Source organism: Anopheles arabiensis, chromosome 3, assembly GCF_016920715.1.
Source record: "Anopheles arabiensis isolate DONGOLA chromosome 3, AaraD3, whole genome shotgun sequence".
NCBI lineage: Eukaryota > Metazoa > Arthropoda > Insecta > Diptera > Culicidae > Anopheles > Anopheles arabiensis.
Genome location: NC_053518.1, coordinates 2,526,948 through 2,554,295, shown reverse-complemented (window position 1 = coordinate 2,554,295; position 27,348 = coordinate 2,526,948). Strand labels below are relative to the sequence as shown.

Below are 27,348 nucleotides of genomic sequence, written 5' to 3'. Positions count from 1 at the left end.
AATTAAATAGAAAATCCCAGCCAAGAAAATCCAACTGATTTGGTTGTGGATGAGGATGCAGAGAGCGGGAGAGAGGGATACTTAGCTGTCATAACACGAGGCAGTTGCGGTACGCCGGCGCATTCCCAATAAGCAGAATCCGATTCGTTCCCCTGGTGGTGGATGAAAATATTGAGGGGAATGTCCATTTTCTCCAAAGCAATTGCACCAGTGCAAAATGGGTAATGCATATTCTGTTGTAAATTTCATCTTATCCTATTAATACGTGTTATTAGTGAAATTAATTTGTACTGTCGGTTGATTAACGTAACGCTTCATGTAACGCTTCGTAGCAAAAACGCGCCTGCCAAGAGTGTAACGCTTACAGTTTGCTTGAAAAATTATCGCTCACATGAGTTTACTTGCCCAAGCGAAATGTCAGAAGCTTGTGTTGACAAAAGAGTGCACAACAATAACAAACATCTCCGTACGGCCATGGAAGCAAAACGGAGGAAGAAAATCTCGAAATTTAGATAAATTCCAGTCCGTAAAGTTGCTTATATCAGTGCGCAAAGGAAAGGTTTTGTACAGAAGCTGCAAAAACAAAAAGAAACAAGCAGATAACACGCGAGGTATTACACGCATTGACTCTCGTTCGCTTCGCCTTCGTACAACTTCGCTGGCGCAATGGGTGAACGTAAAGGGCAAAACCTGTACTATCCACCGGATTACGATCCGAAGGCCGGTGGACTAAACAAATGGCAGGGGACGCACGCGTTGCGGGAGCGGGCCCGCAAAATTCATCTCGGCATCCTGATCATACGGTTCGAGATGCCGTACAACATCTGGTGCGATGGGTGCAAGAACCACATCGGCATGGGCGTGCGGTACAACGCGGAAAAGAAGAAGGTGGGCATGTACTACTCCACGCCCGTGTACCAGTTCCGGATGAAATGCCACCTGTGTGACAATCACTTCGAGATCAAAACCGATCCACAGAATCTCGACTACGAGATTGTGTCGGGGGCCAGGCGGCAGGAGAACCGCTGGGATCCGACACAGAACGAGCAGATTGTACCGGAAACGAAGGAAGTGCAGCGAAAGCTGTTTGACGATGCTATGTACAAGCTGGAGCACGGCGCCAAAGACACAAAGGCGGCCGAGGAGGCAAAGCCCGTGCTGGGGCGATTGTTTCAGCGCAACGATTCCGTCTGGCGGGACGATTTCGAGGCAAACAGTCGGCTGAGAGCACAGTTTCGGGTAAGCAGGAATGAAGCTAAAAACTGCTTTCGTAATCGTTGTACTAACGCTTTAATTTATCATTGCAGACCCGCAAGAAAGAATTGAAACTGCAGGAAGAGAAGGACAATGCGTTGCTTGCCAGATCCAGCCTTGCCGTGGCCTTGCTTCCCGAGAGTGATAACGACCGTCGTATGGCACAACTGATGCGACTGCATTCGTCGAAAACCGTACACGAGAAGGATAAAGAACGGCGAAACGCAATCCTTAACCGACCCGTATTGCCCTCGACGTGTTCCGCCAAACAGTTGATAGGTACCAAGCAGTCTAATGCCAAGCTAGAATGCAAATCCCTAGGCATAGTTAAACGACCCGCTTCAAGTATCGGAAAGCCAGACAGCTCATCTGAGCAAATGGAGCAGGAAAAAAGGCCAAAGCTAGTAGAGATTGCGCCTGAAAAGCGGGCCGAAGCTACGACAACGTCAAAAGCTGGGACCGAAACGCGTCCGCAACTGTTGCTGTGCAATTATGGCTCTGGGTCAAGTGATAGCGATTAAGAACACCGAAAAGCCAATAAATATTTCTATTTAATTTCAATAAAACTCTTGTTCATGAAAATGTATGTAAAATTTTAAAATTATTTCAACAGCCACCTGATAAACACGACGTAAACGTACATTTTGACGTCTCCGTTCGAAGGACTGTCAAAGTGGCGCGTGCTTGTGTGCGTGAGCTGACCGACAGTGTGTTGGTGAGAGCGAGAGAGAGTGTGTGTGCAACGACAGATCACACGACCGATTGGGAGAAGTGAAGTGAAAGACGATATCCACAGCAAGGGCCAAAGACAACAGAAGGTTCAATACAATCGTACTTCCCCATCGATTCGCAACTCCGTGCCCTACACAGATGTTCCCCCAGTTGAGTGTTTTGTGCACCTGTCCCAATACGAAGAATCCTCTCCTGTGCATCTAAACCGTGAATGTTTCGTTACGGCGTACAGGTTTTTTACATAATTGAGTGATTTTTCGGGGTTCTGAAGTGTTTGATGATATGCACGTCACGATACATGGGGGTTAGTGGGTATGTGTTTCAGTAAGTTGCGATTGCGAGCAGTGAGTGAGTGCAGCACGCGATAAGCGGACGGGAGGATACACAGTGAAACGTACGGGTATCACAAACAAACGCAAAAGGGCTGTGTGAGCGCGCAACGAAACACAAACACGCGCAGGGAAGCGAGGAAGAAAAATTCAATTGATTTTCTCCCTCCTCCCCCCCCCCCTCCCAGAAGGTGCGATGCGGTTCCGTGGTAGTGGTGACGGTGCTCAGCTAATGAATTCGGGAACCAAGCTACTGCCGCTGCTGCTTGTGCTACTGCTAAAACCCCTTACGGCGGATCATTTCTGGACGGTTCGGCGACCGACGGTGCTGTGAAGTCGTCTTGTGTGCTGTGCTCTGCAGGGTTGTGTGTCAGAACAACCGCGTTCCTGTCCTACTTAACGTTCCTGTGTGGTGGTGGTGGTCATTTGTGAAGCGGAAAGGGTTGAAGGACAAGTGACCACTTTTGTGAGTGTGCTGTGTGCTGGTTTTATATTGTTAGTCTGTAGAGTGTTTCGTGAAGAATGTCGACCATCGCCGCCGTCGTTGTCGCCGCCCTGGCTTGTGGTGTCATTGGATAAGTCAGGCAAATCATTCATATTGCTCAGAGGCTGCTGCAGCTCGGATTACTGTCGACGTGCATATCGAAAGTAGCGCTTCAGGCGCCGCCATCTCTGATCGCTCGAGAGGGGACGCAGAAGACGCACAAAAAAGGCAACATCCAAAGTGTGTTGTTCGGTGTGAGAAAGTTAAGCTAGTTTGCGTTCGTGTCTAGTGTGTTGGAAAGTGGCCCTTTTTTCATTTCCCCCCCGTACGCATTAAGGGCAGTGGTGTGCAGCACAGTTGCACGGGGTATAGTGTTGTCACGCGCGAGTGTATACGTGTGTGTGTGTGTGCGTTTGTCTGTGTCCGCTGTCCACTGTGGTGTGTGAATGCGAAATAGTGTATCGGTTGTTTGCTGCAAGTCTGTTTTCTCATCAACTGGTGGTGGTGGTGTTGGTGCTCGTCGGCCGTAAAGAAGAGCAACATGGCGCTCTCCTCCGATCCGTACGAACAGAAGCTGTATCACATGTTCCAGGCGCACAGCAGCCCAGGCAATGGTGTACTCGATCGAGAAGCGCTGGTCAAGCTGTGCCACACGCTGGAGCTGAAGGAGCGGGGTCATCTGCTGGTCAAATGTCTGATGACCGGGTCCAAGACGCACGTCAGCTTCCGGGAATTCCGCGAAGGCCTGCTGCACATCCTTGGCGGGAACGATGGATCGAGCAGCCAGCAACCAGCCGGCACCGGCGACCTGGACGCTGCTGCTACGTCACCGTCCACGCGGTCGAGGGAAGCGTACGAAGAATCAGGTGAGGCAATGCGCCATTCCAAACCGGGAATTTCTATCAAATTACCATCTCTCGTAGGTTGTAACCTTTCCGACTTACCCTGAATTCGCGAAGCGTCGCTTCACTGGCGGGAATCGTATTGCATTGTAGCAGGCTGTCCGCGCAGGGGCAGGAAAACAAAAACACGAATCGTGGGGGGGAGGGGAAGAGATCTAATTACCAAGCGGCCATAATTATATCGCTTAAGCTCCCTAACCCCGGCCCGCGGCTCCTCTACAACCTCTCCGGTGCCTATTGCTTCCTGAAATGGAGATGTGGGAGCTCTATTCAAAGGGAAAGATCGTTGACCTTTTCGGAGATAGCTTTGGTTTGGTAAAGCCCGGGATGGCTTTCCCTCCTCTCCGGAAGATGCAACTTTTCTTCTTCCGAAAGGAGAGAAAGAGAGAGAGAGCGCTAATCTTTGGAAGGTTTTGCATAGCAAAGGTTGCTTGATTTAAAGCCATTATCTTTTGTGGTGAACCTTCGGTAGCTTTTGTCTTGCTTGCGTCCATTGATTTGTCTTGCAGAAAGCCGATAAAGCACTCGAGATAAGATAAAAGTGGTGTTTGTCGTCCGATGCGCAATTCATCATGCTGATGTCATACTCTGAACATGGAAACAACGGTGCAGTACGGGAAATTGGCTTAATCTGCACAAAACAATCACTGGAAATATCCCACACGACGCCCCACGCCGCAAATTACACTGTTCTTGGAAGTGTTAAAATGGAATGTAACAAAAAAAAAACACACACACACATATCAAGTGAACAAATAGTGATGGGTAAAGTTGGAAAAAATCCGGAGTCGAATCCGACCCGACTCGGATAATTTAGGAACCAACTCCGGGAGGAAGGTCCTCCCAGCATTATCTGGAGATGTTCGGAATCGTCTAGAGCCGTCCGGAATCGACCGGAGTCGAAACAATTTGCGTGCACTTTGTATACAGGCCAAAGTGAAAGACAAAACACGAGGCGAAATTATATGCTTGATCACAAGCACATTTCACCGGACGGCCCCAGTTGACTCCGATCGACTTCGATTTCGGGCGACACCGATTCACTCTAGACGACTCCGAATCCGAAAGACTCCGGAAGACTCTGGACGTCTCCTGCTGCTCCTGTCTCCGATTCCGGACGGCTCTGGCTGCCTCCGGACGACTCCGGACGACTCCGGCTGACTCCGGCTGACTCCGGACAACTTTGGACGACTCTGGACGACTCTGAACGACTCCGATTCCGGACGACTCCGGCTGACTCCGGACGACTCCGGATGACTCTTGACGACTTCGATTCCGGTCGGAACTAGGAATTCCCACTTTACCTGAGTTGGAATCGAACTAACATAGTCGGAGTAGAATCGTAGTCGTGAGTGCGCCCCAGATAGCACACCACAACTAACAAATATGCTCGTGGTCGTGGCTTTCCGATTTATGGGCACCCAATTTCAGTGCCTGCTCTAGAACACTGCTTGCCACCTTCTGCCGCCGCCCAACTAGAATGCAGGTGTGGGAAACACTGTAATGATCATCGTAGTAGCCTTCGGCAATGTTGTTGTGCGCGCGTGGTTCGAATAGTAGATTCTTATCACGTTTTTACTACGGCCGTGCAGCCGTTCGACCACTTCCGCCCCATCGTCAGTGTCGCAGGTGTGCCCGCCAACTCTTGCTGTGGCTTCGGCTCGGCTGGGCTACGACTTATGGCTTCGGGGAATCGGGGGGTGACTTTGGGGAATTTCGTTTAACGGTGCGGGTGGGGTGGGGTTGGTGTTCACACCCGTTGTTCCAAAAGCGAGGGAAAAGGGAACTAATTTAACTAAAAAGGGCAGCGCGCACACGGAACTAAAACCAACCGACCACCGGGTGAAAGATTATTCGGTGATGTTGAAGGGCTGCGTGTGTAGAAGCGGGCGGAAGACGACGAATCGTTATCGCTTGGCGTTACGCCGCCTAGTTTTTCTTCGCGCTGAACCTCCCGACGACTATCGATCGATTGCACCTTTTGTGGCACCCTGCCCTCCCCCCGGGGTGGAGGAGAGCGGTTTCGATTCGGTGGGGGGTTGAGCATTAGGTCAACACACATTCAGCGTCATTCCAATTCTGTCATCTTCCACCCTGCATTGAATTCATTGTGGTGGAAGAAAAGTTAACCGACCTCAAGGATATTCACATTGTTTTTAGGGTTGTATTGGTAGATGATGGAGGGTTTTCCAATAATGGTTCATAATAATGTTGAACTTTCCCTGTGGACCATCTTGCTGTTTATTATCTTAAAACACGTAAACACATTTACTCTCCTATCCAACATCATTCGTTTCGCCGCGTTACACCAAAACTCTGTTCATTACGTTGGGGTTTTCGATGTGGTTGTGCTACATTTCCCTCATATTTTGCTGCTTTGTAAGATGGGAAACGAATGTGTCTTTGCTGGTGACAACAACAAAACAAAAAATGAACCGTTACACCAATGATTGATTGATGATTGATAGCCAGCTGAATGGGGCTTCTACGGTTTTAAACCGTGAAAAAAAACAATGTGGTAAGGAACACATAACGACCATTTTTGCAATGCATCTCTATTCGATTGAGCGATTTCTTGTCCTCTTCCAAAAAAGATTGAGTCACATGACAGTACAATCCTTGCATTTGCACCTTTTATGTGTTAATGATTACACTAACGTCGGGTGACAAATGCACTAACACAACTAAATCATGCAGCAGCAACAGAGTGTCGCCTACTCTGATGTCATGCACGGCGCATTGTACAAATAAGTCCACAATCCACTTTCCTACCATTGCTGGGGGTGGGGGAGAGGGGACCGTTTGGTTTGTGTGTCATGTGTTGATTGTGATCCGCTGTTGTTGCAGTTCGAAAATATAAAAAGTGGAAAAATAGTACAAGCTAAACGATTCAACAATCAGACTTGAATGCTCTTTGGTGTTTCGGCCGTTGGGGGCCTGGTAAGAGAGCCAGAAGAAGAGAAGAATAAAAAGTTGGAAATGGAAGGTCATTAGGAGGGCTGAAAGTTGCTAGAAAGTTGTCAACGGTAATGTTGTGTAACGGTGTGGTCTATGCTGCAAAAGGAACACAGCATTTCACAAATTCCCTCGTCTTGTGTGGCAGAATAAGCTCCGGCCGATTAATCCATGAGGTGGTTCTTCTTACTTATCCCATTTGGCGTGTGTGGCGTGGTGGTGGTGATCAGTGCAGATCAACAGCGTATGCATGTGCTGAACTTGATCCAATTTATATGCGCAACAAGTAGCGTAATAATCAATAAGCAAAAACAACGAGAGTGTGCGGATGAATGGTGGGAACAGCCAAACAACAGTATAGCGTAAAGACATGTGAACGCTATAAATGCTTTACGCTGCACGAACGAAAACACACACACCTTCACGCACCAAGCCGTTGCTTTCCAATGTTTTCGGTGAAAGGAGAGCAGTGGGTAACGTTAAGTGGACGTGTAAGGTTAAGATAATAAATTTGGTTGACAGTTTGCTGCTACACTTAAAGAAGTCATCTCTCGTCTTCTTTTCGAGCGAAACTGGCTATTCCGACGCAATTTTCTCACATTCTGCTCACCCGGTGGTAGCCGTGCCGTGCGTATTTTGGGCTAAGGGATTTAGTTGCTTCCACTCTTCCAAGCTGTTCTTTGCTCGCTGTCTGTCTCTCCCCGACCAAAAATCTGCCACTCGGTCGCTTCTGTCTGTTTGATCGATGGTGATAACTGCGAAAAATTGAAACTCGCGACCACCAGCAGCAGCAGCAGTAGAAGCGACGCTGGTGGAATGTCTATGAACTGAGCGTGTCCTGTGACCTCCGTCAAAGACACTCGCGGGGAGGGTGCGCATGTTTGTCTCGTGGCGGGAATGTTCGGCACTAGAAGGTTTTTTTTGGTTGTTGCGGTATTATATTGTGGTATTATTATTCGGAAGGATCACACTGCTGCATCACACACAAAACAAACTTTCCTACGACCTTCAGGGTGAGTTTTATTTTTACAACAATACTCTGAAGGAGAAGAAGAAGGAGCAAAATATACTCCCAACGGGGACAGGGGTACAGGTGGGTCAACGACAACGAAACGCGGCTTTAAAGGTGGGACAAGCGATTTTCCCATAAGTGCATTATGTGTGTACATTAGTACGTTGCTGGGGTTTCTTCGTGCGCACACAAAGTGGTGGCGTTGATGGGAATGGCGAGTGTGTACAATAATGTGAATTAAAAATGTAAAATAATGTTCCGCCTTTTGCGCGCCATCCTCCTCTCCTCCCTGGTTTAGCGATTGGGCTGGGCTGGGCGTTTGTTTCGTGTGGAAATTAATTGTTTGAGTAAATGGTGTAAATCCGTCCGTCTTAGGGTCTTGATTGTAACATTGAGTAACAGGTGATAGTGGGTGGAGTAAGAGCTGGTCCGAGTTTTGGGAAAAGGTACGCATTTAGCAGATGATATAACATCCATTTAATGAAAGGGAGCACTTTTTTTAAATGATGGCGTATCTTCATCTAAAGAGATGAATCCAAAAAAAGCTTTTTTTGTTTCTAAACTCTAACGCTTTGTTCCTATTTCTAGCAATCCCTTTGTTATAATAATGGAAAGTCTTTTTTATATTCTTAAAAACCTAACAGTACAATAAATCGGATCTGTTTTATCATCCTCCGCCCTCAAACTTGTTGAGCTGGAAACAATTTGTGGTGTGAATTACAATTAAACGCAATTGATCGTATCGTACCGCGCTTCTATTGCCAAATTCGGCGTTTTTTCGTCTCCCCTGAGAAAAAGGCAACATTCTAGGCGGGATCGAACTGGCACACCAATGAGCAACGTTGAATTAATTACAGCGTTACCACTGAATGGTTAATAAATTTAGTCTGTTATTAAAAAAGTAAGGCAGTGTTTGATCGCTCGCATCAACGCATAAAGGGAAACAACTCTTTCATTAACCCAATCAACACCTCGTCCGTCTGTGTGTGCATGTGTGTTTGTGTGAACTCTATTGCGCGCGCCACTACTGTCTAACAGCGTGCAATATTGTTGCCCCGATCAACCCATAGCCTACCCTGACCATCGCACCGCAACAAAATATGATTGTAGTGAGTTGATTTTTTACGACCGATTCGTTTGTTTTGTACATGGGGTGGTTTTGTTGTGTTTTTTTCGGCCGACTGCAGCTACTACACATACACACGCACAAACACACCATAAGTTTGTCGATACTACTGCAGCCATAGTGTGCGCCCTCTACAACAGGGGGGTGAGATATCGCTGATGTTTATTATTAGTGGCATCACGTTGAATGTGACGCACCGAAAGGCTCAGTCCGTGGGGATCCGAATGCACCACAACACCCGTGGCAAAAGAGAAGACGGGGCGCCGCCACAGCGAGCCGAACCGAAGCCCGAGCCGAATTGCATGAACCGAAGAGAGCAAGTAAGTGTTGGTGTGTACTAGACAGACAACCAGCAAGACCAGTCCGTCCGTCCGTCCGACCGACCGTCAGTCAGTCAGTCAGTCAGGCAGTAGTAGTGCACACGACGGTGGTGGATGTTTGTGGTTCGTTGCATAGTGTTGAAGGAGGGATACTCCTTCAGCAGTAGTGTGTGGCAGTTTTGCTGTTGTTGATATCCGCGCCATCACAGCAGGCGGAGCTAGTACGGCGTGAAGAGTGAGAGTTGCCATAAGCAGCAGTAGCAGCAGTGGCGCACACGCGATGAGGAGTCGAATCTGCCGCGCCGGAGGTTTAGGCTGATGCGTGAACGCGAACCGCCACCGCGCGTAATCCATTCGACCTTCCGGGGATGTTTCGATAGAGTGAGAAAGAGAGGGAAAGGAGAGACGAGGCCCGTGCGTGTGCGAGAGTGCTAGAGAGGGCGAAAAATTAAGATATGCGCGCGCGTGCAGGTGTTATTATGGGTTTGAGGTGGTGGTAGGGTTGTAAACGTGGGTTTTTGTTAACAAGAAAACACACCAACCACACCGCCACGATTCGTGTTGGATTTCGTCATCAGCCGTTGTTTGTTGCAGCAGTTGTGCTGGTTTGAGAGGAGAGAATTTTCTAGTCGAGCTGTAACCATGATTATCATACTATGTAATACACTGATCATGTTGTGTTTTTTTCTGTGTGAACTGTTTTCATTCAATGTGTTTGGTTTTTGTCTCTCGTTCGCAGACTCCGATCATCCAGATCAGCAGTCGCAGCAGCAGCAGCAGCAAAAACAGGAAGTACTGGATCAACAAATGGCTTCCTATGCCTCACCAGTTTGCCTTACGACCCCTGGCAAAGCCAACCATATCGGTGGAAACGCTGGCAGCAACAACAGCACTATTAGTAGTACATCGAGCAATTCGTCTACATCCGGTTCGCCGTCATTCCACAGTGCTGCAGGCAAGTTTTCGAACGGCGGTAGCAGTAGCAATAGTGGCAGCACTCATAAGCACCGATCGCCAACGCAACAGCGCAGTAGTTCGGCTCCGAAACCCTTCCACGGCAAGACAGAAACCTCGGGCCACAAGCTACCCCACGAGGATGAGGTGGTTGAGAAGGAGAAGAAGAACGTTAGCCTTTCGACGGTAATCGGTCATGCGAAGACACTACCGCACGACAAGCAGAAGACGAGCGTTGATGGCGTTCCGGTGGACGATAACGAATTCATGAGTCAGCCCATCGTCAATCGTCTGCCGAAACATGAGGCCGAGGTGGATGAAACGTCGGATCGGGAAGTATCGCCGAAGTTTGTCGTCGGCACGAAGAAGTACGGTCGCCGGTCAAGGCCACGGGAGGACGTGAACGGGCTCGACTCGTCTTCGCTTTCGTCCAACTCGGATAATGAATCGGTCACCGTGAAATCGGCGGCAAGGAAGACAGCAGCAGCAGCAGCCGGTGCCGCCGAGGAAGAGGAGCCGATTTCCGTGCATCATGTTCCTGGCAGGACGCGCCAAAGCTTCATCACCGGCACGGGGACTGTTGCCTCGTCCAAGGTGCAGCGGTCGGCATCGCAGAGCGACATACACGGCTCGAAACGACGCCGACCGGTAATGGCGGGTGGGACGGGCGTGAATCGGTTAAAACGGTGTGCCTCCCTGCCGACGCACCGGCAGCGTCCGACGGTGGTGGAAAGCAAACGCAACACTACCACGGTCACGATACGCGAGCAGCTGCACATGGACGACGATCGGATCGATCAAAAGATCTACTTCATGAATCTGTCCGAGAATCTGCGCGAAATCTGGGACTCGCTGCTGCTCGACTCCGACCGCCGGCATGGCGATCTGCTGAACCAGGCTCAGCTGGAGGAGGTGTGCGAGCGGGTGGGGTTGCAGAAAGTGCCGGCCCGGTTGGCCGCCCAGGAAGTGTTTAACAAGCTGTCGCTGCAACCGATCGAGGGTATCGGGTTTGAGGAATTTATTGCCCTGCTCGAAAGCAACACCGATCTGCTGCCGATGAGTGAAACCAAGGAACTGCAGCTAGGTGATTGCGGTACCGGCGGCAGTCCCACGGTCTCCCCGTCCGTCGTTTCGCCGGAAGAAAGTGCTTTTACGCTTGCAATGCCGCCAGGTAGGTTGAAATGCCTGTGTTCCGGCTCTTCCGGCTTTGTTCCAGTCGATCGAGGAAATGTCATTTCCAATCTCTTTTTTTTGTTCACGCGTCTGTCCGTTTCAGATTGGACGTCGGAAATCGGATCGCTGGCTGCTTCCATCATCATCGACATGTGGGAATCGGCGGGCATTGATGCGCCGGCCAATTTGCTGCACGATCTTGGATTCGATCGAGACGTAATACAGGTGGCAGATTTGGTGCAGGCGCTCGAGGAGGAACATCAGCGGCTGGTGAGCGGTCACATGAACAGCAGCACTATCAGCAACATTAGCAGCAATCCGTTCGACGATGCTGCACTCATCGTACGAGTAAGTACACACACACTTCGAAAATGGGGAAAAACACACACTAACATACACATGGTGGGGTTTTGGGGCGTGTAAACAGACAGAGTTTGTCATACCACATTGTTTGATGTTTGCTTGTTGGTGCTCTTGTGCAAACCGGATGACGAACCGGCGCGTAGGTGAACGATGTCAAACATTCGCACCATTGCATCTGTCTGACCCACACATCTTCGTCACTGCTGCTAATTGGTCATAACCCGTGAGGAGTGTTAGCAGTTGCCGTTGTTGTCATCCGGTGTGTGTTGGAAGTTATGAATATTCATCACCCAGTTAGCCTTAGTTGAACGACTGTGTTAAGCAAAATGGTTCACAGCAAGAAACATGAATGGACATGGCATTGTGTTGTGTTATGCCAAATGGCAATAAATGCGTCTTAGCTGCTTCTTATCGCAAATGAGGAAGTTTATTGTAGGAGGAACATTAACCGTATTTGTTGCACCAAAATGAACGTTATTCCAGAAGTCATGACTTTAGTTGATAATGAATAGAAACTTCTCTCAATATTGTAAACTTTTTTTGATTTGGTATGATTCATGATAATTGTAGTTAGGGAAAGATAAGAAAAGGTTCATGGGTCCATGGGATGCAATTTATCTTTTAAACGAAATCAGCCGGCTGGCTTGGTTCGAGTTCGATTTTCGAGAAGAGTATGAAGAAGAAACACTCGCTTAAGATTGGAAGTTAAGTGCGATTACGAGCATAGGCGATGATTGGGCGCAACGAATGTGTTGTGTGCGGGATTTTATGAGCGCTTATAAAGAGAGACACGCAATGATGATCATTGTTCGTAATCGCTTTTACCGTCGTCATCGATTGATAACGATTTCTCCTTTATTTTTATTTAACTTTCTGTACTGCTGTAGGCGTCGCTGGCACTGCACAAGGCAGAGGTGACCGCACTGCGCCAGGCGTTCCATCAGTTGGTGGAGGAGAACAAGAAGCTGTACGCGGACAACAAGGAAGTGAACCACCGGGCAGTGCTGCTCGCGCAGGAAGTGGATGAGCGACACAACTCGCTGGAAAACTCGACCCGCACGAAGATACGGCATCTGGAGCAGCGCCACCACGAAACGGTTAAGGAGCTCTCGTCGCAGCTAGCCTTCGAGCGGGAGCAATTGTCACACGCGAATGCAATGCTGGAAAAGCGCATCCAAGCGCTGGAGGGCGAGGAGGGAAAGCTGAAAACGGAAATCTCTCGCCTGGCTGAGGAAAACGACGAGCTGCGCCAAGATCAGGAGAATCTGACGAAGGAGATTACCGACCTGCTGGAGAAAAACATCAAACTCAATCGAGACATAGCGGAGCTGGAGGAGAACAACCGCAACGATTATGCCGACGACGACGAGTGTGGCTTTGTGCGCAAGGACAGCGAAGAGGTGCTGGATTTGATCGATCGGATATCGTTTCTGCAGAGTGAAAATACGGGTCTGCGCGATAAGAACGACGAGCTGAGTGCCGAGATAGAGACGCTCAACGTTGAGCTGAGCAAGTTCAAGCTGAAACGCTGCACAACGGCGGCGGAGGACTTAAGTGCAGCGGGAAGTGGAGATGGCCCGGCTAGCTCAGCGGCTATCAAGCGGCGGGGAGATTCGCCGAGCAAAACGCGACTGGCGGATGAAAGCCATCGGTTGGGCAAATTCCGCCGATGCAGCAACGAGAATGACATCGAATCGGACTCCTCGTCGGGCGATTGGATGGCACTGCATTCGGAGCTGGGGCAGAGTCTGCGGGGCGCTGAGGTAGCTGGGTGTGCGGAGCTGACCGGTGCATCGTCCGGAATTTCAAGCATGAACGAATCATCATTGAGCCGTGACGATGAAATCAAAACGCTGCGTGCGAGAATTGAGGAGCTCGAGGTGCAGCTGAAGGAAGCGAAAAAAGAAATCGCACTTCCGGAACAGGTGCCTGCCGCCGAAGAGTCGGCCAATGTCGCAGTAACGTCCAGCGAGGTAGCAGTACCAACACCGGCCGAGAACTCCACGCCGACGAAGGAGGAGGAATGCAAAAAGCTGAAGGCACGGTGCGAAGAGCTCGAATCGAGCTTGGAGCAAATGCGCAAGGAGTACGAAGACTGTGAGGATTACTGGCAGACGAAGGTGAACGACGAGCGGCTGCTGTACGAAGAGGAGCAACGTATGAGCGATGAAAAGTTCACGGAGCTGCTCAAGAAGGTGGCCGAATACGAGGAACAGTTTGCCGGTAATTCCAAGATGGAAAAGGATGGTCGTTTGTCGCCTATCGACGAAAAGGATGGGTTGGAGCAGCAGTATCTTGAGCTGGAAGCGGACTTTGAGCAGGCACAGCTGGCACTGGAAGAGAGGACGTCCGAGGTGGAGAAGTTGCGCCGCAGGATACAGGAAATGGAACAGATGCACAAATATCCTTCGGAGATGCTACTGTAAGTATATGGAGTGTAGTATGGAGGAAGATAATACGAGCCTTAATTAACTTTTACATCTCCCCATTAGTTCCCCATCACCGCGTGTAGAAACGCCGGATGTAGAGGATCGGCCAGCCAGTTCCCCGATCAGCTACTTGTGGAATCAAAGTACAATCCAGCGGCCAGTGCGGGATTATCAAAACCCGAACTGGCGTCCTCCTACCGTGGCGAATGCAATTTCTGAATCGGTTCTGGTTGAAGAAAAGTGTTCGATTGCGGTGGCGACGCCGTTGAACGCTGAGCTGGTGACTGAAAACAAAAGTAGCGAGTTTATGGGTTCGTCTACCGAGGTCGACGATGTAGCTGCTGCGTCTTCAAGCTTCGATCGCATTATTTCACCGATTCAGAAACCAATCACCGTTGTTGGCAGCTTCGATGGGGAAAGCTCCTCCGGTGCGAAAGAAGACGAAAGTCAACACTGTACTACCGTGGCCGTGTTGGATCAGGTTGATGCGTCGGACGCATGTTCAGTTAAATCAGCGCGCAGCACTCACAGTCTCGCTTCGACGCACAGCATGTAAGTACACTATGCAGCAAAGAGTGTTGGTTTTTTTTTTGCCTCGACAGGTATCGATTTTTTTTTATTCAAATCATTCATCCTCTTCACTTGTAGCCAACATTCGATTGCCAATTCCGAGGGAAGTACGAGCGGGGTGCAAACGAAGCATCTGCGATTGATGCAGCTACAGCTGCAGGATGAAATTAAAGACCTTACGCATGAGCGTGATTGTCTGATGATGGAGCTGCAGCAGCTGAAAGAGGCCAAGTCGGTATTGGCCAGATCCTACGCCAAGACGGCTTCACATCCTAACCAGATGCAAAAAATACAGAACCTAGAGCAAAAGAATCGCCATCTACAGCTGATGGTGAAGCAACAGCAGCAGTATACCGAATCCATCTTGCATCGTAAGTATCTTTGTCCGTCTTTGATCATGCCCCGTATGACGAACGCTGAGACATGTGCTTTATGTGTGGTTTACTGTTATAGAAATTTGGCAACAGCAGCGCAGTGAAATCAATGATCTGCGCAACCGGCTGGAGGCACAGTGCGTTGTGATATCGGATCAGGCGGCACGGCTGGCCAACAACGACATACTAGTCAAAGACATGTACGCGGAGAACTCGCAGCTAATGTTGCAGGTGCAGCGGCTGGAGCATCAGTGCAATCGTGCCAACTGGATGCAACAGTACAACCAATCCAACTCATCGTCCGGGAGCCACCACGGTTTGAGCGGCATCATGCCTGGGCTGCCGTAGCGCCGCCGCTGTGTCCTGACTGCGCCCGGCAACCAGCAGCAGGAGCAGTAGGGAAGGAATGATGGGAATGTTTTTTGGTGTTCCCTTGTCATTCGGTCGTTACGTTTGTCGGTCTGAAATATTGCCATTACTTTCAATGTTTTGTTTACTGAGCCTGAAGAGATCCTCATGTACACGGCCTAATGTAAATGGGAAGGTTTAATGCGTATCGGTAGCCTCATCATGTTTATACGGTTGTTTCTATAAATACGATCGAAGCTAGTTCTTTTACACACACACACACACTCTTCTCTGAAATGTTTCCCGCAACGTTTCCTCTAACGCCTTCTGTGTGAATACTGTTTTCTCGCCGTTTAGTTTGTAGTGCAGCGTGCAGCAAAGACAGAAGACTTGTGGCATTGGTTAGTGTTTCAATTTTAAACGTTTACCGTACATGTATGCATGTGTGTGAGGGTGTATAGAAGAAAGTATGAAGATCAACGTGTGTATGCCATTTGCGAACTGGTAAATTGTACCACTTAGAGAGGTTCTCTGTTTTAACTGTTGTGTAAGGATAAGAGCTTATAAGAACGTACATAGGTTCCAGTTTTTCCTCCTCTCGTTTGTACGCTTTATGATATTTAAATTCGAGTGATTTCTATTTATTGAACACGTGTTAAGATACTTGGGCTGCAATTTTATTGTAAGAGTACTACTACTGCTCAACAGTCGAAACTTGAGCCGATACTATCTGGAAAACAGGAAACTAAGCGTTACTGCAGCTACAACTAATAATACTAACTCCGTACACCACCGGGTATGGAAAGATACTGTGCAACAAGACGTAATTGTTACTAAAGATCTGTGATTTGTAGTGGAAAGCAAAACCAGCATGAAACACACACAGCGAACGAGACTTTTTGTTTGTGGCACGAATATTCTATTGTTCATCAGGAATTGTATCATGCTAGAAGTTTCGTTCCAACACTCCTGAATCGTTTGCGACTCTGCGTGTGTGTGTGTCTATGTGAGCGAGGAGAAATGTTGCCTTATATTTTGCATTGTAAATTTTTGCTTTTGCGCACCTACTGTAAACATTCACCGCAATAAGGCACACCGATACCGATTTTCATTTTCTACTCAGAACACGATCACGATCGCTTAAGACTAAACACTACAAACCAGGTGAACTATTGTTAGCATATGAGCTTACGGGATGTAATATCAATTTCATGTTAGATTACGAACAAACTACCAAACTAGCAATGTTTCTAACGAAAAGACAGTGGATAACACGAGTCGAGGAATAATAGGCTGATTTTAGTGTAGGGGGGAGTGGTAAGGATATACAGAAAACGGAAGCGGTACTGCACATCACATTGTGTCCTGTCGAGCATATGAATGAATACCGCAACAGACGCTCAGGAGGACACACATTGAATTATGTATGTTAGCAAAAGCTATCCAGCAGTGCTAAAACTATAAATTCTGTAATTCTAAAACGAGGAGGGGAGGGGGCAGTACTAGAAGAAGGAATCTGGCACAATTGAAGGCATATTTGCACGGTAAAATATACGTGTCTGTAGTGCGTAGGATCGATTACCACGATATATTGCATACTGAATTAAGTTAACTTGTAAAAGACAGACATTGTGCTACTACAGATGGTTAAAACTGAAAATCCTCTGAACTATTTATTATTGAGCCAGAAAGACGTCCAGACGGAAGGAAACGCATCTATGTAAGTGCTTAGCCTAAGCAGCATTGGGAACATTCACTTCTTACAGCACAGAAAGCGGTTTATCATGTTTCGTCTTCGGTTAGCGGGAAACCAAGGAACCATTGTTTTTATTAACGTTCAAATTTATATCGAGAAGAGATAGCAATCGGGCAAGAGAGAAGATCAAATGTTAAACTAAAGAGTAAAATGTTCTTCATTCGAAGAAGAAAACAAGATGATATGAAGATATTAAAACTAACGTTTACGGAAATTGTTTATTACAATGTTTTATACCCATACGAAAGAATTGAACAACAGCAACAACACACAAACACACATTCAATTGTTTTGTTGTGGGTTTATTTTATTTCACACACTGTATATGTTTCATTCCTGCGTTAATGGTAATATTTTTTCACTAATTACAGCTCTAGGGAATAAACGTAATACTTGATTTTAAACCGCACTTTTCAAGAATCGTTCTTGGCTGGAAAGAAAGCAAGAAACCACAACACCATCCAGCAAACGGCAACGGAAAAGGGATGAAACAACGGAACAACAAACGTGGGTTCATTTAGTGTATGGCCCAGCCAAATCGTAAACTGACCCTCCTGCCCCCCAAAGCGTCCCTGTGTTCAGCAGCAGCTACACACGCGACACCACTACAGATACATGCCGTTCACGAGAAAGTCGGCATCGTGCGCGTAGGACGATTTCCCCGGACGGCGAATTCTTCGACGGGCGACACGCATCCGGCAGCTGAGCAGAATGCCCATGGCCGCCGTCAGCAGCACGCCGAGGGTAAGTGAAAGCATGGCACCGCCGGGACGGTCCGCATACCCGTCGTGGTCCGCAAACTCGATCTCCAGATCCTTGTGCAGCGCCTTCAGATGCTCGTGCACGATCGGATCGGTGACAGCGTGATGATCCGCGGCCTTATCTTTTTTGATGGTTTTAGTTTTCTTCTTCTTTTTCTGCTGTTGTTCCGTCTGCTGTTCATTTGCAGTGTCCAGATCCGAGTCCGAGGCAGCAGCACCACCACCACCCTGCTTGCCGTGTTTGTGATGCTTTCGAAGCTTTTTCTTCGGTGGTTCTGTTTGGGTTGGCGGCTGCGATTGCTCTTCCCCGCCGGCCGCATTCGTCGACTCCGGGTAAGTGTCTTCGTAAGCATCTTCTTCATATTCTGCCCCACCCCCGGAAGGATTGCTTGCCGGGGGTTTATGTTTAGCGCTGTCTGGAGCGGTGGCACCAGACGAAGGCAACGATTCGTGCCCTGTCGCAGGATTGTTGTTTGCTGCTGGAGTATCAGACCCGGCGCGATTGTTCGATTCCTCTCCAGCAGCTGCTCCAGGTGCAGCAGGTGCACCAGGAACAACAGCGTTCGGTGTGGGAGTTGCTCCACTCCCTGCCATCTGCGATCCCAATCCCCACTGTGCACCGGAAGGATGGGCGGCGGGTTGATTGATAACCGATTGTTGTTGCATTGTAATCGAGGACGCTGCGTCCGCCCCATTGGAAGTTGACTGCAGCTCTTGCATCACAGGACGGTGCTGTTGGACTGGTGGCTGTATGTACTGTTCTTGGGGAGGAGCTCCATCGCTTCCACCGCCGCTAGGCAAACCATCTCCCGGTTGCATTGGCCAATTGGAACGCACGCTGTTGCTTCCCATCCACTGCGAGGGAAGGATGGATTTGTAAGATGATGGCGGGAGTTGTTGGGGCTGTTCCGGGGGAAATTGTTGCAACGGTTGCTGCGGATAGCCGTTGCTCCCTGGCAGGGTCAGATACGATTTGCCACCACCGCCACCCCGTATAACGGAGGACGATGGCATGTAGTTGGGCTCCGGTAATGATTCCTGATATTGCTGCGATGCTGGGCCCAGGCCGTTAATTGGCGAAAGCTGCAGACCACCTTTGTGATTGAAGATGTGACTGTCGGAGGTATCTAAAAGGTGCAGGGGAAAAGGAAATATGGTCAATTCGATCACAAAGAAAGCCAAAAGCTGTAAAGGACATACCAACGTAGTTGGGTTCGTTGATAGCTGGACGGGGCCAGGGTTTGGGCGCTGTCATCGGATCTTCCCGGTTGCGGTGCATAATCGATTTCGTAAGCTGTTGTTGTTGTTGCTGCTGTTGTTGCTGCTCCAACGACAAGCTGAAGCGATTCGGCGGTTGCTGAAAATCCAACGGTTGATACATTCCCTGCCCGATCATTCCCTGTGAGGGCATCCCTAGCGGAGTGTTCCCGCCTGCACCACCACGCACCGAGGGAATCATCATGATGGGCTGATTGACCGAACCACCGCCGTTGGCATTTCCTAGGCCGGCGCCCTGCTCTCTGCCCTGCTGCAGCACTCCCGGCGACGAAACGAGCGGGGCGCGATCGTTCTTTTGCGGACATTCGGCACCTTCGTCACTGCCGTCCTCGCACTGTGGGATGCCATCGCACACGTTGTACACGGCAATGCATTCGCCCGAGTGACACGGAAACTCGAAATGGCCACACTGTTGCGCCGCCGCCGCCGCCGCCGCCTGTTTCGGTGTGCTGGCACTAGGGGTGGTTGGTAATTCGCCGAGTCGAACACCCAACGGTGGCAGGGGCGTTGTCGAGGAAGCGGACGCTAGATTTGATCCTATCTGTTTGCCGTTGGTGCCACCACCGTCCTTCAAGCTGACCAGCTCTAGTTCGTGCTGGGAGAGTGGCTTGGTCGCACCGTTACTGCTGCTGGTGGCCGGCTGACCAGCTAACGATTGTATCTGCGCCGCCAGCGGTGGTGGTGGCGGCGGTTGCTCCATAGGGGGCGGTGGGATGGACAGAACCGCGCTGGTGTAGTTCGAGTGGCGCGTAAACTTACAACGAAAGTTCTCCGGTGGACCACACTGGAAGAGGAAACACGTTCCTGGACTCTGCGGGGCCGGCAGGTGTGAACCGAACAGAAATGCATGGGAAGGGATTTTAGAACAAAGGTACATTTAGAAGCGTAACGGTAACGGGTTGGGGCGATAGTTTTTTGGACAAAAGCCGAGCTTCAGCATAATACGTTTGAGGGGCGAAAGAAAGAGGATGTTTCATATTTACACATAATAAAACTTGTTTAGAATCGTCGCGCCCTAAAGTTGGGGCGCTTTAACCTGAGCCGTCGTTTTCTCACCTCTCAACCGAACAATCACTGGTCAAGGTACTTCCCCGCCTTTTTTTCGAGACTCATGTTACTACCCATTGTGCCCCGGATAACGGATGTTTACCAACGTTTTACGCCCCATTCGCAGGGGGGACCTGAAAGCCTGCCCTTTGGCACACGACTTACCTTCTCCTCGAACACGAACACATCGCAGTTTTCTGTTTCGCAGCAGAGTCGCAGGCACTGTTCGCGCGAATTAAGATCGGCATCGTCCAGGAAGCGGGCACCCATCGATCGTGACTCTTCCGTGCGTATGATGGTGTTGAGATGCACATCGAACCGAACTGCTGGTGGCAAGATGGATAGATGTTAGTAGTTAGTAGGCCATGGAGTAGTTTGGCTTTGGGAGCAGAGCCCCACGCTCACTTACCTAAACATGTTTCGATATTCATACGCTTCGCAACCGGGAACGTTCCCTCGGGTAGTGCAATCGTGCCATGGTACGGAACTACGGTGGCTAGCAGGAAGAGCAGAAGAAGTAAAGGGGTTGCAGCGGACAGGGTGGCACTATTTCCGGCGCTAGTAATTAAGTTAAACTGCCTCCGGGTTAACAGCTCCATCATGTAGTTCCTTTGCTATATGTATATTAGTGTGATAATATACGCCGTGCGTTGTTCGCGGCTCCTTTCCTGAAGAGAGACAGAGAATCTTATGACCATCACTTTGCGTATGGTGTTCTTTTTCCCTTTCCTGCTACTATTATACAATGTTTATACCTGGTGTTGTGGAGGAGCTCTAGCATAAGGAACGAATGTGGCGATCGTTTTCAAACCACTGTAACAGTAGTAACACGCGCTTTCACTAAATTTCACTGCAGGATACCGTTGCGAATCGAAGCAGAACACCAATCAGAATGGAAATGACGAACTAGAGCAACGCAGAAGGAAAGGCTTTCCACCCCAGGAGTATTATCTGCAAGTGACAGTCCTGCACTGTGCTCTGGAGGAAAAATCAATAGCTAGCGTTGGGGGGGTTTTACGCACACAACCAGGTCTCCCCACTCCCCATACCCCAGGCCCCGTCACCCTTCACGTGGTGACTGGTTGGAAAATACAAAACATTCGTCAAGTAGTAGGTTGGAAAACACATTTACCATTTTCGTGGAAAAGCTCCATGTTCGTAACTTTGCCAAGCTTTCGCACGCTGGCAGGACACGCATGCGCCATTTTTGACGTAACAACAACTCCGTCCGTTGAAGAGGGGAAAAAATGCGCGCCGACGATTCAGGATGGCAGACAAAACAAAAGGTAATAGTATACAGAGTGAGAGATAGAGAGAGAGAGAGAGATAGGAGAGTATGATAGTAAACAGCATGCGGAGAGCCTGGGGTAGTGTGTTCTCTCCATTGCTAGGCGGCTGTCATTCGGGTGTTGCCGCGAGCGACAGTTGCACGATCTGTGATTGCTAGATGATTCTTGAGCGGCACGTTGTAGAGAGAAGCTTCGGTGGCCACACACGCCTCCATTTGTTTGGTTCGTTCGATTCAGTTTCCAGTCGGTCGCCGCGTCGGTAAGAGCTACGCGTTAGTGCTTGTTTGTGGGACAGTGCAGCTCTTTCTTCCTTTGCTATACTCTCTCTGTGTAGCACTTTCCTGGCAGTGTGAGGCAGTGTTCTGGTGCAAGGATTTGGTAATGGTGTAATAAAAAAAAACCCCAACAGCACTGTGAAGAATCTCTGCAGCTGGTGCTGCTGATGAAGAAGTGCGTTGTGTGTGATCGTGCGTATGAAAGGATCCATTTGACGAAAGTGCAGGTGTTTAAAAGATAAACGAAAAGCGGAAAATCATAATCACTTGAAGCAGATAAGACGAGAAAAAGTTGCTGTTTAAGAGGTAAGATTTAGTCACTTTCTGGGGAACAAAGAGATTCTCACAATAGACCTTTGAACTGGTAAAAGCTGTCACAGTAATATAACAAGCTACAAAGAATCCTGTTTACTTACGACGTCTGCTATCCAATAATGATAAAAGAGCTTTGTTTAATGGGTGGATGGAGAAGCTGCTTTTCCACTTGTACGTCTTGCACAATAGCAGCACGTGCTAAACGGCGCAGGTACAAAATGGCGATAAAATCCCACCTTCCCTTTGCAACAGTTTTCGACGAAACGAGTAGCATCTCTTCTCCCGGGGGGCGTTTTGACGTGTACGGATCGGATAGATTATTATACAAGCTCAAAGAGAAAATATAGAAACTCCACTTACTTGCTTGCTGTGCAGTAGTGTGCGGTACTGTAGACATTTTGCGTCATGTTTACATCCGCGTAGCGTCAAGTGGTCTGCAAGGCTATCGAGAACAAAGCGAGAGAACGGGAGAGAGAGTATTGAAAATGGAGAAGAGATTGGTATCTGGGTAAGCTTTTATGCAACACAGAGCAAGGTTGAGGTTGAGGAAGAACAAGAGGACGATAGCGACGGGAAGGATGAAATCTCGTTGCATTGAAGAATTGTTTACAGCCATTGAGCCGAACACAGTATGCGGTGACTGTGAATTTGTCATCAGTCCTATGCGATTTCTTCGGTCGCTCTCTCTCTCTCTCTCTCTCTCTCACTCTCTCTCTCTCTCTCTCTCTCATTCTTTCTCTTTGTTTGCAAGTATTGCAGATATTGCTATTTTAAGTTAATCTAAATAGTTCCAATAATTGTTGAACACACTTTGAAATATGATTACTCATTGGAGCCAACCTCCAGGCCATTAGAGAGCATCCTTCCCAATGTAATTTTAAACAAGTTAGTTATGCGACCGTTTCTAGTAATACAACTACCGACAAGTTCATGTACTTCATAACGACCACTTTACTACCGATCGTGCCGGTGCGAATGCCTCCGTACATGGTGACACTTCCGGCCTCGTCAGCAATATTGGCAATGTCACCGGAAGCCTAATTTATGCAATTAGGCGCTGGAACGGGTCTCGCTCATTTGCTCCATTTTGTCCCATTTTATCGATCAATCTTGCGAAACATTTCACAGTTCATTACGCAAAACCATCATGCAGAGTGCGGCAGATTGTGGGCCACACGCTTTGGTTTAATTAATTAGAACATTTTAAGGCACCACCATCACCACCGCGATGATGGTCGTCGTGGTGTTTGGCAAAGCTGCGCTTGTTTAATTGGATTCGTTTGGGGTGTTTTTTAGCCGAAACCCCTTTCGGGCAAACATCGGAATCGGAATCATTGTTTGATTATATATGGTTCGATAACCTAGCAATTTACCAACGCTTAAATTTAACCAATGTTGTGTTTTGTCGTGGATTTTGCTCGCTCGACGTGGAACGACGGTTCTGTGACGTGGGATGCCGAACACAAACCCCCCTCCTGCGTGGCGTGTCGTTTACGTCGTGCGTCAGGTGCTGGATGCCGGTGCCATTCAATCTACCAGAGTGGGTGCCCTTTTGGAACGGTGATAGCTTAATCGAGTTTTCCAAAAGTTCCGGAGATGTCGATTTACGTCAGGGAATGTTCTGGAATTTTGCACCAAGTTCGTTTCGTGAGCAGAGCCCTGCTTCTTCGATCGATCGGCAGCACGCAGCACGCACAAATTCAATTCTAGATGTGTAATATTCCAATGAGATTTGCAATTAACCTGGAAAAGGTGGCTGTACGGAGCTCCGGGTTAAGAGAATTATAATTATATGTGCTGTATTAAATATTTACCCATATTCCCTCAAAATGGAGTGTTCTCACTGCTCGTCTGAAGTGGTCTGAACTGAAGTTGCATTGGTAATTGAATAATTGCAACAGATAAAAATATGTCCTCCATAAACAAAGCGAGAAACGGAATAAGAACCTTAGAACAAATCGCCCCGACGCTGGGTCTCGAGTTGAATTTACATTTTCGTTCCATATCCATTTGGTGAATGATATGGCGTATTTTTTAATGAGACATGCAACCTCCTCCCTTGGATTTCCGTCCCTCCTATATGGAGAGTCCCTTTCAGACGTGCATCCAATTCCAAGGGCTAGAAAAAAGCGGTTCACAGGCTGCATGTGCTCCATACGTATCAGGAAGAGCGCAGAGAAGGTCTCTTCCACATATTCGCACGAGACACAAGTGTCCGTCCGGGGAACACGCGGTATCAATTTGTAGGCAGCACAGCACCATAGAACCGGCGTCTACTGGTGGCCGGTGGTGGGAGAAGACTTGATTGTAAATATTCTTTTGCCTTGGTTGCGCTACACGACGCTACACATGGTGGTGGTGCACCCGCGATCACAACAGAAGTTGCAATCAAGGGGTCCGTCCGTCCGTTTCTCCGCGTTGGGGCGCTTGTCGGGGCGATGAATCAGCATGAGCTAACAGATTGGTCTGTGTCGGGTCTGGTGGACGATGGCAGACATACCCTGCGCGCGGGGGTGTACGATAAGTTGGAAAGTAAATAAATATGCAAACGCGCCCTAGGAGAGGGCACCAGTTGGGCGCTGTAGTCAGCATGTTCTGCTTGATTGCTGGAATAAACGGGGAAAAAAGAGTTGGAAAGGAAGCATACAAGAACGAGTGTAATCTGTGATACTGTACAGAAAGTAAAGGCAAGGGTTGCGAACAAAACAGTTGAGTGTTTTTCAGCTTTAACTTGGATTTTGCTCCAGTGGTTGTTAGATTATGGTCATCACTGAGACCCAACAGTTTTCTGGCTGATAACCGTAATCTACAACCCGATACATATTCTTTGGGGGGGCTTCCCCAGATTGTGCAGTGAAAAAGCATCATGACAAGCATTTGCTGAATGTTGAATATCTCAGCACGAGTTTTTTAGTTGTTGTTGTCAATTGTGCACACTATTTAAACCTCATTTACAGAACCATTTCGGCCTTATGAATGCACAAATGCGTCTTATCATGCTCTCCAGAGTTGGCCCCTTCGGTATCTTTGCCACTTTGGCTGTAAGTTTCTCCATTTGCAATCGAACAAAGGCATTCCTGTGTCCCTGTCTTGGCGTGACAACGTTGCCGTCGTCGGATCGTCGATGGTAACGATGATTCAGTGATCAAATATTTTCCCATGTCCTGTGTGTCCGTGTCCGTGTGAAACGCGCAGCGGTAGTTACATTCAAATGGAACGCAATTTGCAGCACAAGTTTGATGATTAAAACATTCGGACAAATTGAAAGTGTCTGGGGGAGGTTTTCGAAGCTGGCAACGTTCCACACCGGCAGTAACAAAAGGTGTAAAACAGCCCTGAATTGTCGAATATCAATGCAAAACTGTTGGTAACTTCTTTTATTTCCCTCGGGAAGTGTTGGTAGCAGTCTCTGCAAACAGTCGCACCAAGCAAGCGTGCAAGTGTTGTGGTGAAAGGTCTATCACAAACCGGACGTTATCGAAGGAGGCTTTGTTTCGGCACGCAACGGCTCTGCTAGCTCTAATGCCTGGTTCTCTAGCTAAGAATAGGAACGAGGATACCCCTCAGTCCTTGCCTCACGTATGGTAATTAGAATGGAGAGGCCGGGCTACATTGATCGTACTCTCAAGCGTAATTTTGATTTTCACTAGCGCATCTGGCGGCGGCTGACCGAAGCATTTTGCCAAACAATTTGGAGCCGCTTCAGAAAATACGTAATTTTTCCATGTTTTTTACTTTAACTGGACTGGAAAAGCTTTGTAATTGATAGATAAATATGTTGTGCAAGTATTTTAGCAGTTTTCGCATCAAAAAACGGTGAAAAAACAAATTATCTTTGAGATCCAACACAACCATTTCCCCGACGACCAAAAAAAGCTTCCACCAGCCGCCGCCAGATGCGCTAGTGAAAATCAAAATTACACTACGGAGTACGATCAATGTAGCCCGGCCTGAGGATTGTAAGCCCTGCTGGAACTTTTCTAGCCGACGAAGGCAGCTTGGCAAAGCATTACCCGGTACACCCGGTACGGTGTCGGAACGGAAAATTGTGTACCGACTGAGAATTAAGCAAAACAAAACTGCTGGGAGGGAAATTCTTCGAAGCATAACCAACCAAAGGGGAGGAGGGTGTACCATCTGCCTCGACGAAGCATAAATAATGTTGCTTCAAACAGCCACAACAAAGGAGGAAACGAATGAAAGATACTGCCTGTCTACTGTGTTGCTTGCTCGTTCGCTGACGGTGAACTTTGAAATCCATTTGTGGCATTTGTGTGTGGTAACGTCGAAACATTTCCAGCGAGGCCGTTCCGATGCTTTACCGTGTTCTGTGTGTGTTTGCTTAACGTTCGCAGAGCTTTCGTTTTTCTCGTACGGCAGAGTTCCATTCCTACGTTCAATCGGATGGCCATCAACTGACGCTGGTGCTGATCAACTGCTACTGCTTCTTCGACATGACATTTGCGTTCGGTGGTGGGGACGTTAGTTAAGGTGCGTTACATTTTAATTTGCCATAACACGAAAACGCGGCACCGTGGCGTTTGAAAGGTGGCTGTAGCGGACACCTTTTTTCGGAGATACAATTTAAACGGCAGCTTTATGTCTGTTTCATTGATACACGGGGCGCGGTGGTCTATTAATCAGATCGACATATTGGGGTGGAAGTGTTGGGTTAATTGGTCACAGCGATGTTTAGTGTAGCCTTGGGCCTTGAGCAAGCGAAGAAGTATGGGAAGCATGGTCCATAAGTTTCAACTTGAACGAAACATATTACTAAACTTGCGTAATTTATACAACCCGGTGTAGATTTCAATGTGCCTAATTTGAATTATGGTTAATTGTTGAAGGACAACACCGTGTCCCACATTGCTGTTGCTGACAGCGGACACTAATGTGACCATGATGTGTCACAATGGATGGAAACGAATCGAAACCAACAATCACACAACAAAATCAATAATTTAATGTCGCAGAAATGGCAGAAGCACATGGTGTTTTAGTCTTCCGATGCTGCTGCAGTTGTGCCACAGAAAGATTAGCGACTCAGCGTGGTGGAAGGGAAGGGCACAACACACTGCCCAGGAGACGGGATAGGGATAATGGAGGCGCCCGATGATTTGTCGGTTTGATCGGTTTGAATCCTCGAAATGAGTTGTCTGTTATGTGCCGACACAAGGCCTCTGTATAAGTAGGCTCTGATCGTGCTGACACGGACTGACGGAGCGAGCAGCGCTTAAGAAGGTGTGGAATGTTAAGCAAAAGCCGGACCACGGACCCATCTTCCAAATCCTTTCGCTGGGTG

The 27,348-nt window shown here is 48.4% G+C and overlaps 3 protein-coding genes across 7 annotated transcripts; 2 read left to right on the top strand and 1 right to left on the bottom strand.

Annotated features, from left to right (window-relative positions):
- Window positions 1–431: 431 nt before the first annotated feature.
- On the top strand, window positions 432–1,840 carry LOC120902269 (coiled-coil domain-containing protein 130 homolog). The gene is made up of 2 exons (XM_040310869.1): window positions 432–1,239; window positions 1,308–1,840. The coding sequence occupies exons 1-2, from the start codon at window positions 667–669 to the stop codon at window positions 1,773–1,775; spliced, it is 1,041 nt and encodes a 346-aa protein (XP_040166803.1). The 5' UTR covers window positions 432–666; the 3' UTR covers window positions 1,776–1,840.
- A 173-nt stretch (window positions 1,841–2,013) lies between these two features.
- LOC120902267 (blastoderm-specific protein 25D) lies at window positions 2,014–17,295 on the top strand. 3 transcript variants are annotated; one of them, XM_040310862.1, is made up of 7 exons: window positions 2,014–3,665; window positions 9,854–11,239; window positions 11,345–11,589; window positions 12,492–14,026; window positions 14,097–14,585; window positions 14,682–14,974; window positions 15,057–17,295. In XM_040310862.1, the coding sequence occupies exons 1-7, from the start codon at window positions 3,341–3,343 to the stop codon at window positions 15,323–15,325; spliced, it is 4,542 nt and encodes a 1,513-aa protein (XP_040166796.1). In that variant the 5' UTR covers window positions 2,014–3,340; the 3' UTR covers window positions 15,326–17,295. The 3 variants fall into 3 exon arrangements, with proteins under 3 accessions (XP_040166796.1, XP_040166798.1, XP_040166797.1); XM_040310864.1 differs by lacking the exon at window positions 2,014–3,665 and adding an exon at window positions 8,987–9,114; XM_040310863.1 differs by lacking the exon at window positions 2,014–3,665 and adding an exon at window positions 9,173–9,772.
- Window positions 17,296–17,367: 72 nt separating this feature from the next.
- LOC120902268 (trithorax group protein osa) lies at window positions 17,368–21,170 on the bottom strand. 3 transcript variants are annotated; one of them, XM_040310867.1, is made up of 5 exons: window positions 20,923–21,170; window positions 20,577–20,854; window positions 20,333–20,493; window positions 19,043–19,931; window positions 17,368–18,969 (listed from the first exon to the last, which is right to left on the bottom strand). In XM_040310867.1, exons 2-5 carry the CDS (start codon window positions 20,767–20,769, stop codon window positions 17,687–17,689), a joined length of 2,526 nt encoding a protein of 841 aa, XP_040166801.1. In that variant the 5' UTR covers window positions 20,770–20,854; window positions 20,923–21,170; the 3' UTR covers window positions 17,368–17,686. The 3 variants fall into 3 exon arrangements, with proteins under 3 accessions (XP_040166801.1, XP_040166800.1, XP_040166802.1); XM_040310866.1 differs by having other exon boundaries at window positions 20,577–20,835; window positions 20,923–21,169; XM_040310868.1 differs by having other exon boundaries at window positions 20,333–20,490; window positions 20,577–20,835; window positions 20,923–21,168.
- Between the last annotated feature and the right edge of the window lie 6,178 nt (window positions 21,171–27,348).

Bases quoted from the DNA above. Each gene is read 5' to 3' on its own strand.
- LOC120902269 (XM_040310869.1), top strand. From the start codon at position 667: ATGGGTGAACGTAAAGGGCAAAACCTGTACTATCCACCGGATTACGAT. The intron at 1,240-1,307 runs GTAAGCAGGAAT...TTATCATTGCAG, and splicing joins GGCTGAGAGCACAGTTTCGG to ACCCGCAAGAAAGAATTGAA.
- LOC120902267 (XM_040310862.1), top strand. From the start codon at position 3,341: ATGGCGCTCTCCTCCGATCCGTACGAACAGAAGCTGTATCACATGTTC. The intron at 11,240-11,344 runs GTAGGTTGAAAT...TGTCCGTTTCAG, and splicing joins TACGCTTGCAATGCCGCCAG to ATTGGACGTCGGAAATCGGA. The intron at 14,586-14,681 runs GTAAGTACACTA...CTTCACTTGTAG, and splicing joins CTCGCTTCGACGCACAGCAT to CCAACATTCGATTGCCAATT.
- LOC120902268 (XM_040310867.1), bottom strand. From the start codon at position 20,769: ATGATGGAGCTGTTAACCCGGAGGCAGTTTAACTTAATTACTAGCGCC. The intron at 20,494-20,576 runs GTAAGTGAGCGT...TCTTGCCACCAG, and splicing joins GAATATCGAAACATGTTTAG to CAGTTCGGTTCGATGTGCAT. The intron at 19,932-20,332 runs GTAAGTCGTGTG...CCGGCCCCGCAG, and splicing joins TGTTCGTGTTCGAGGAGAAG to AGTCCAGGAACGTGTTTCCT.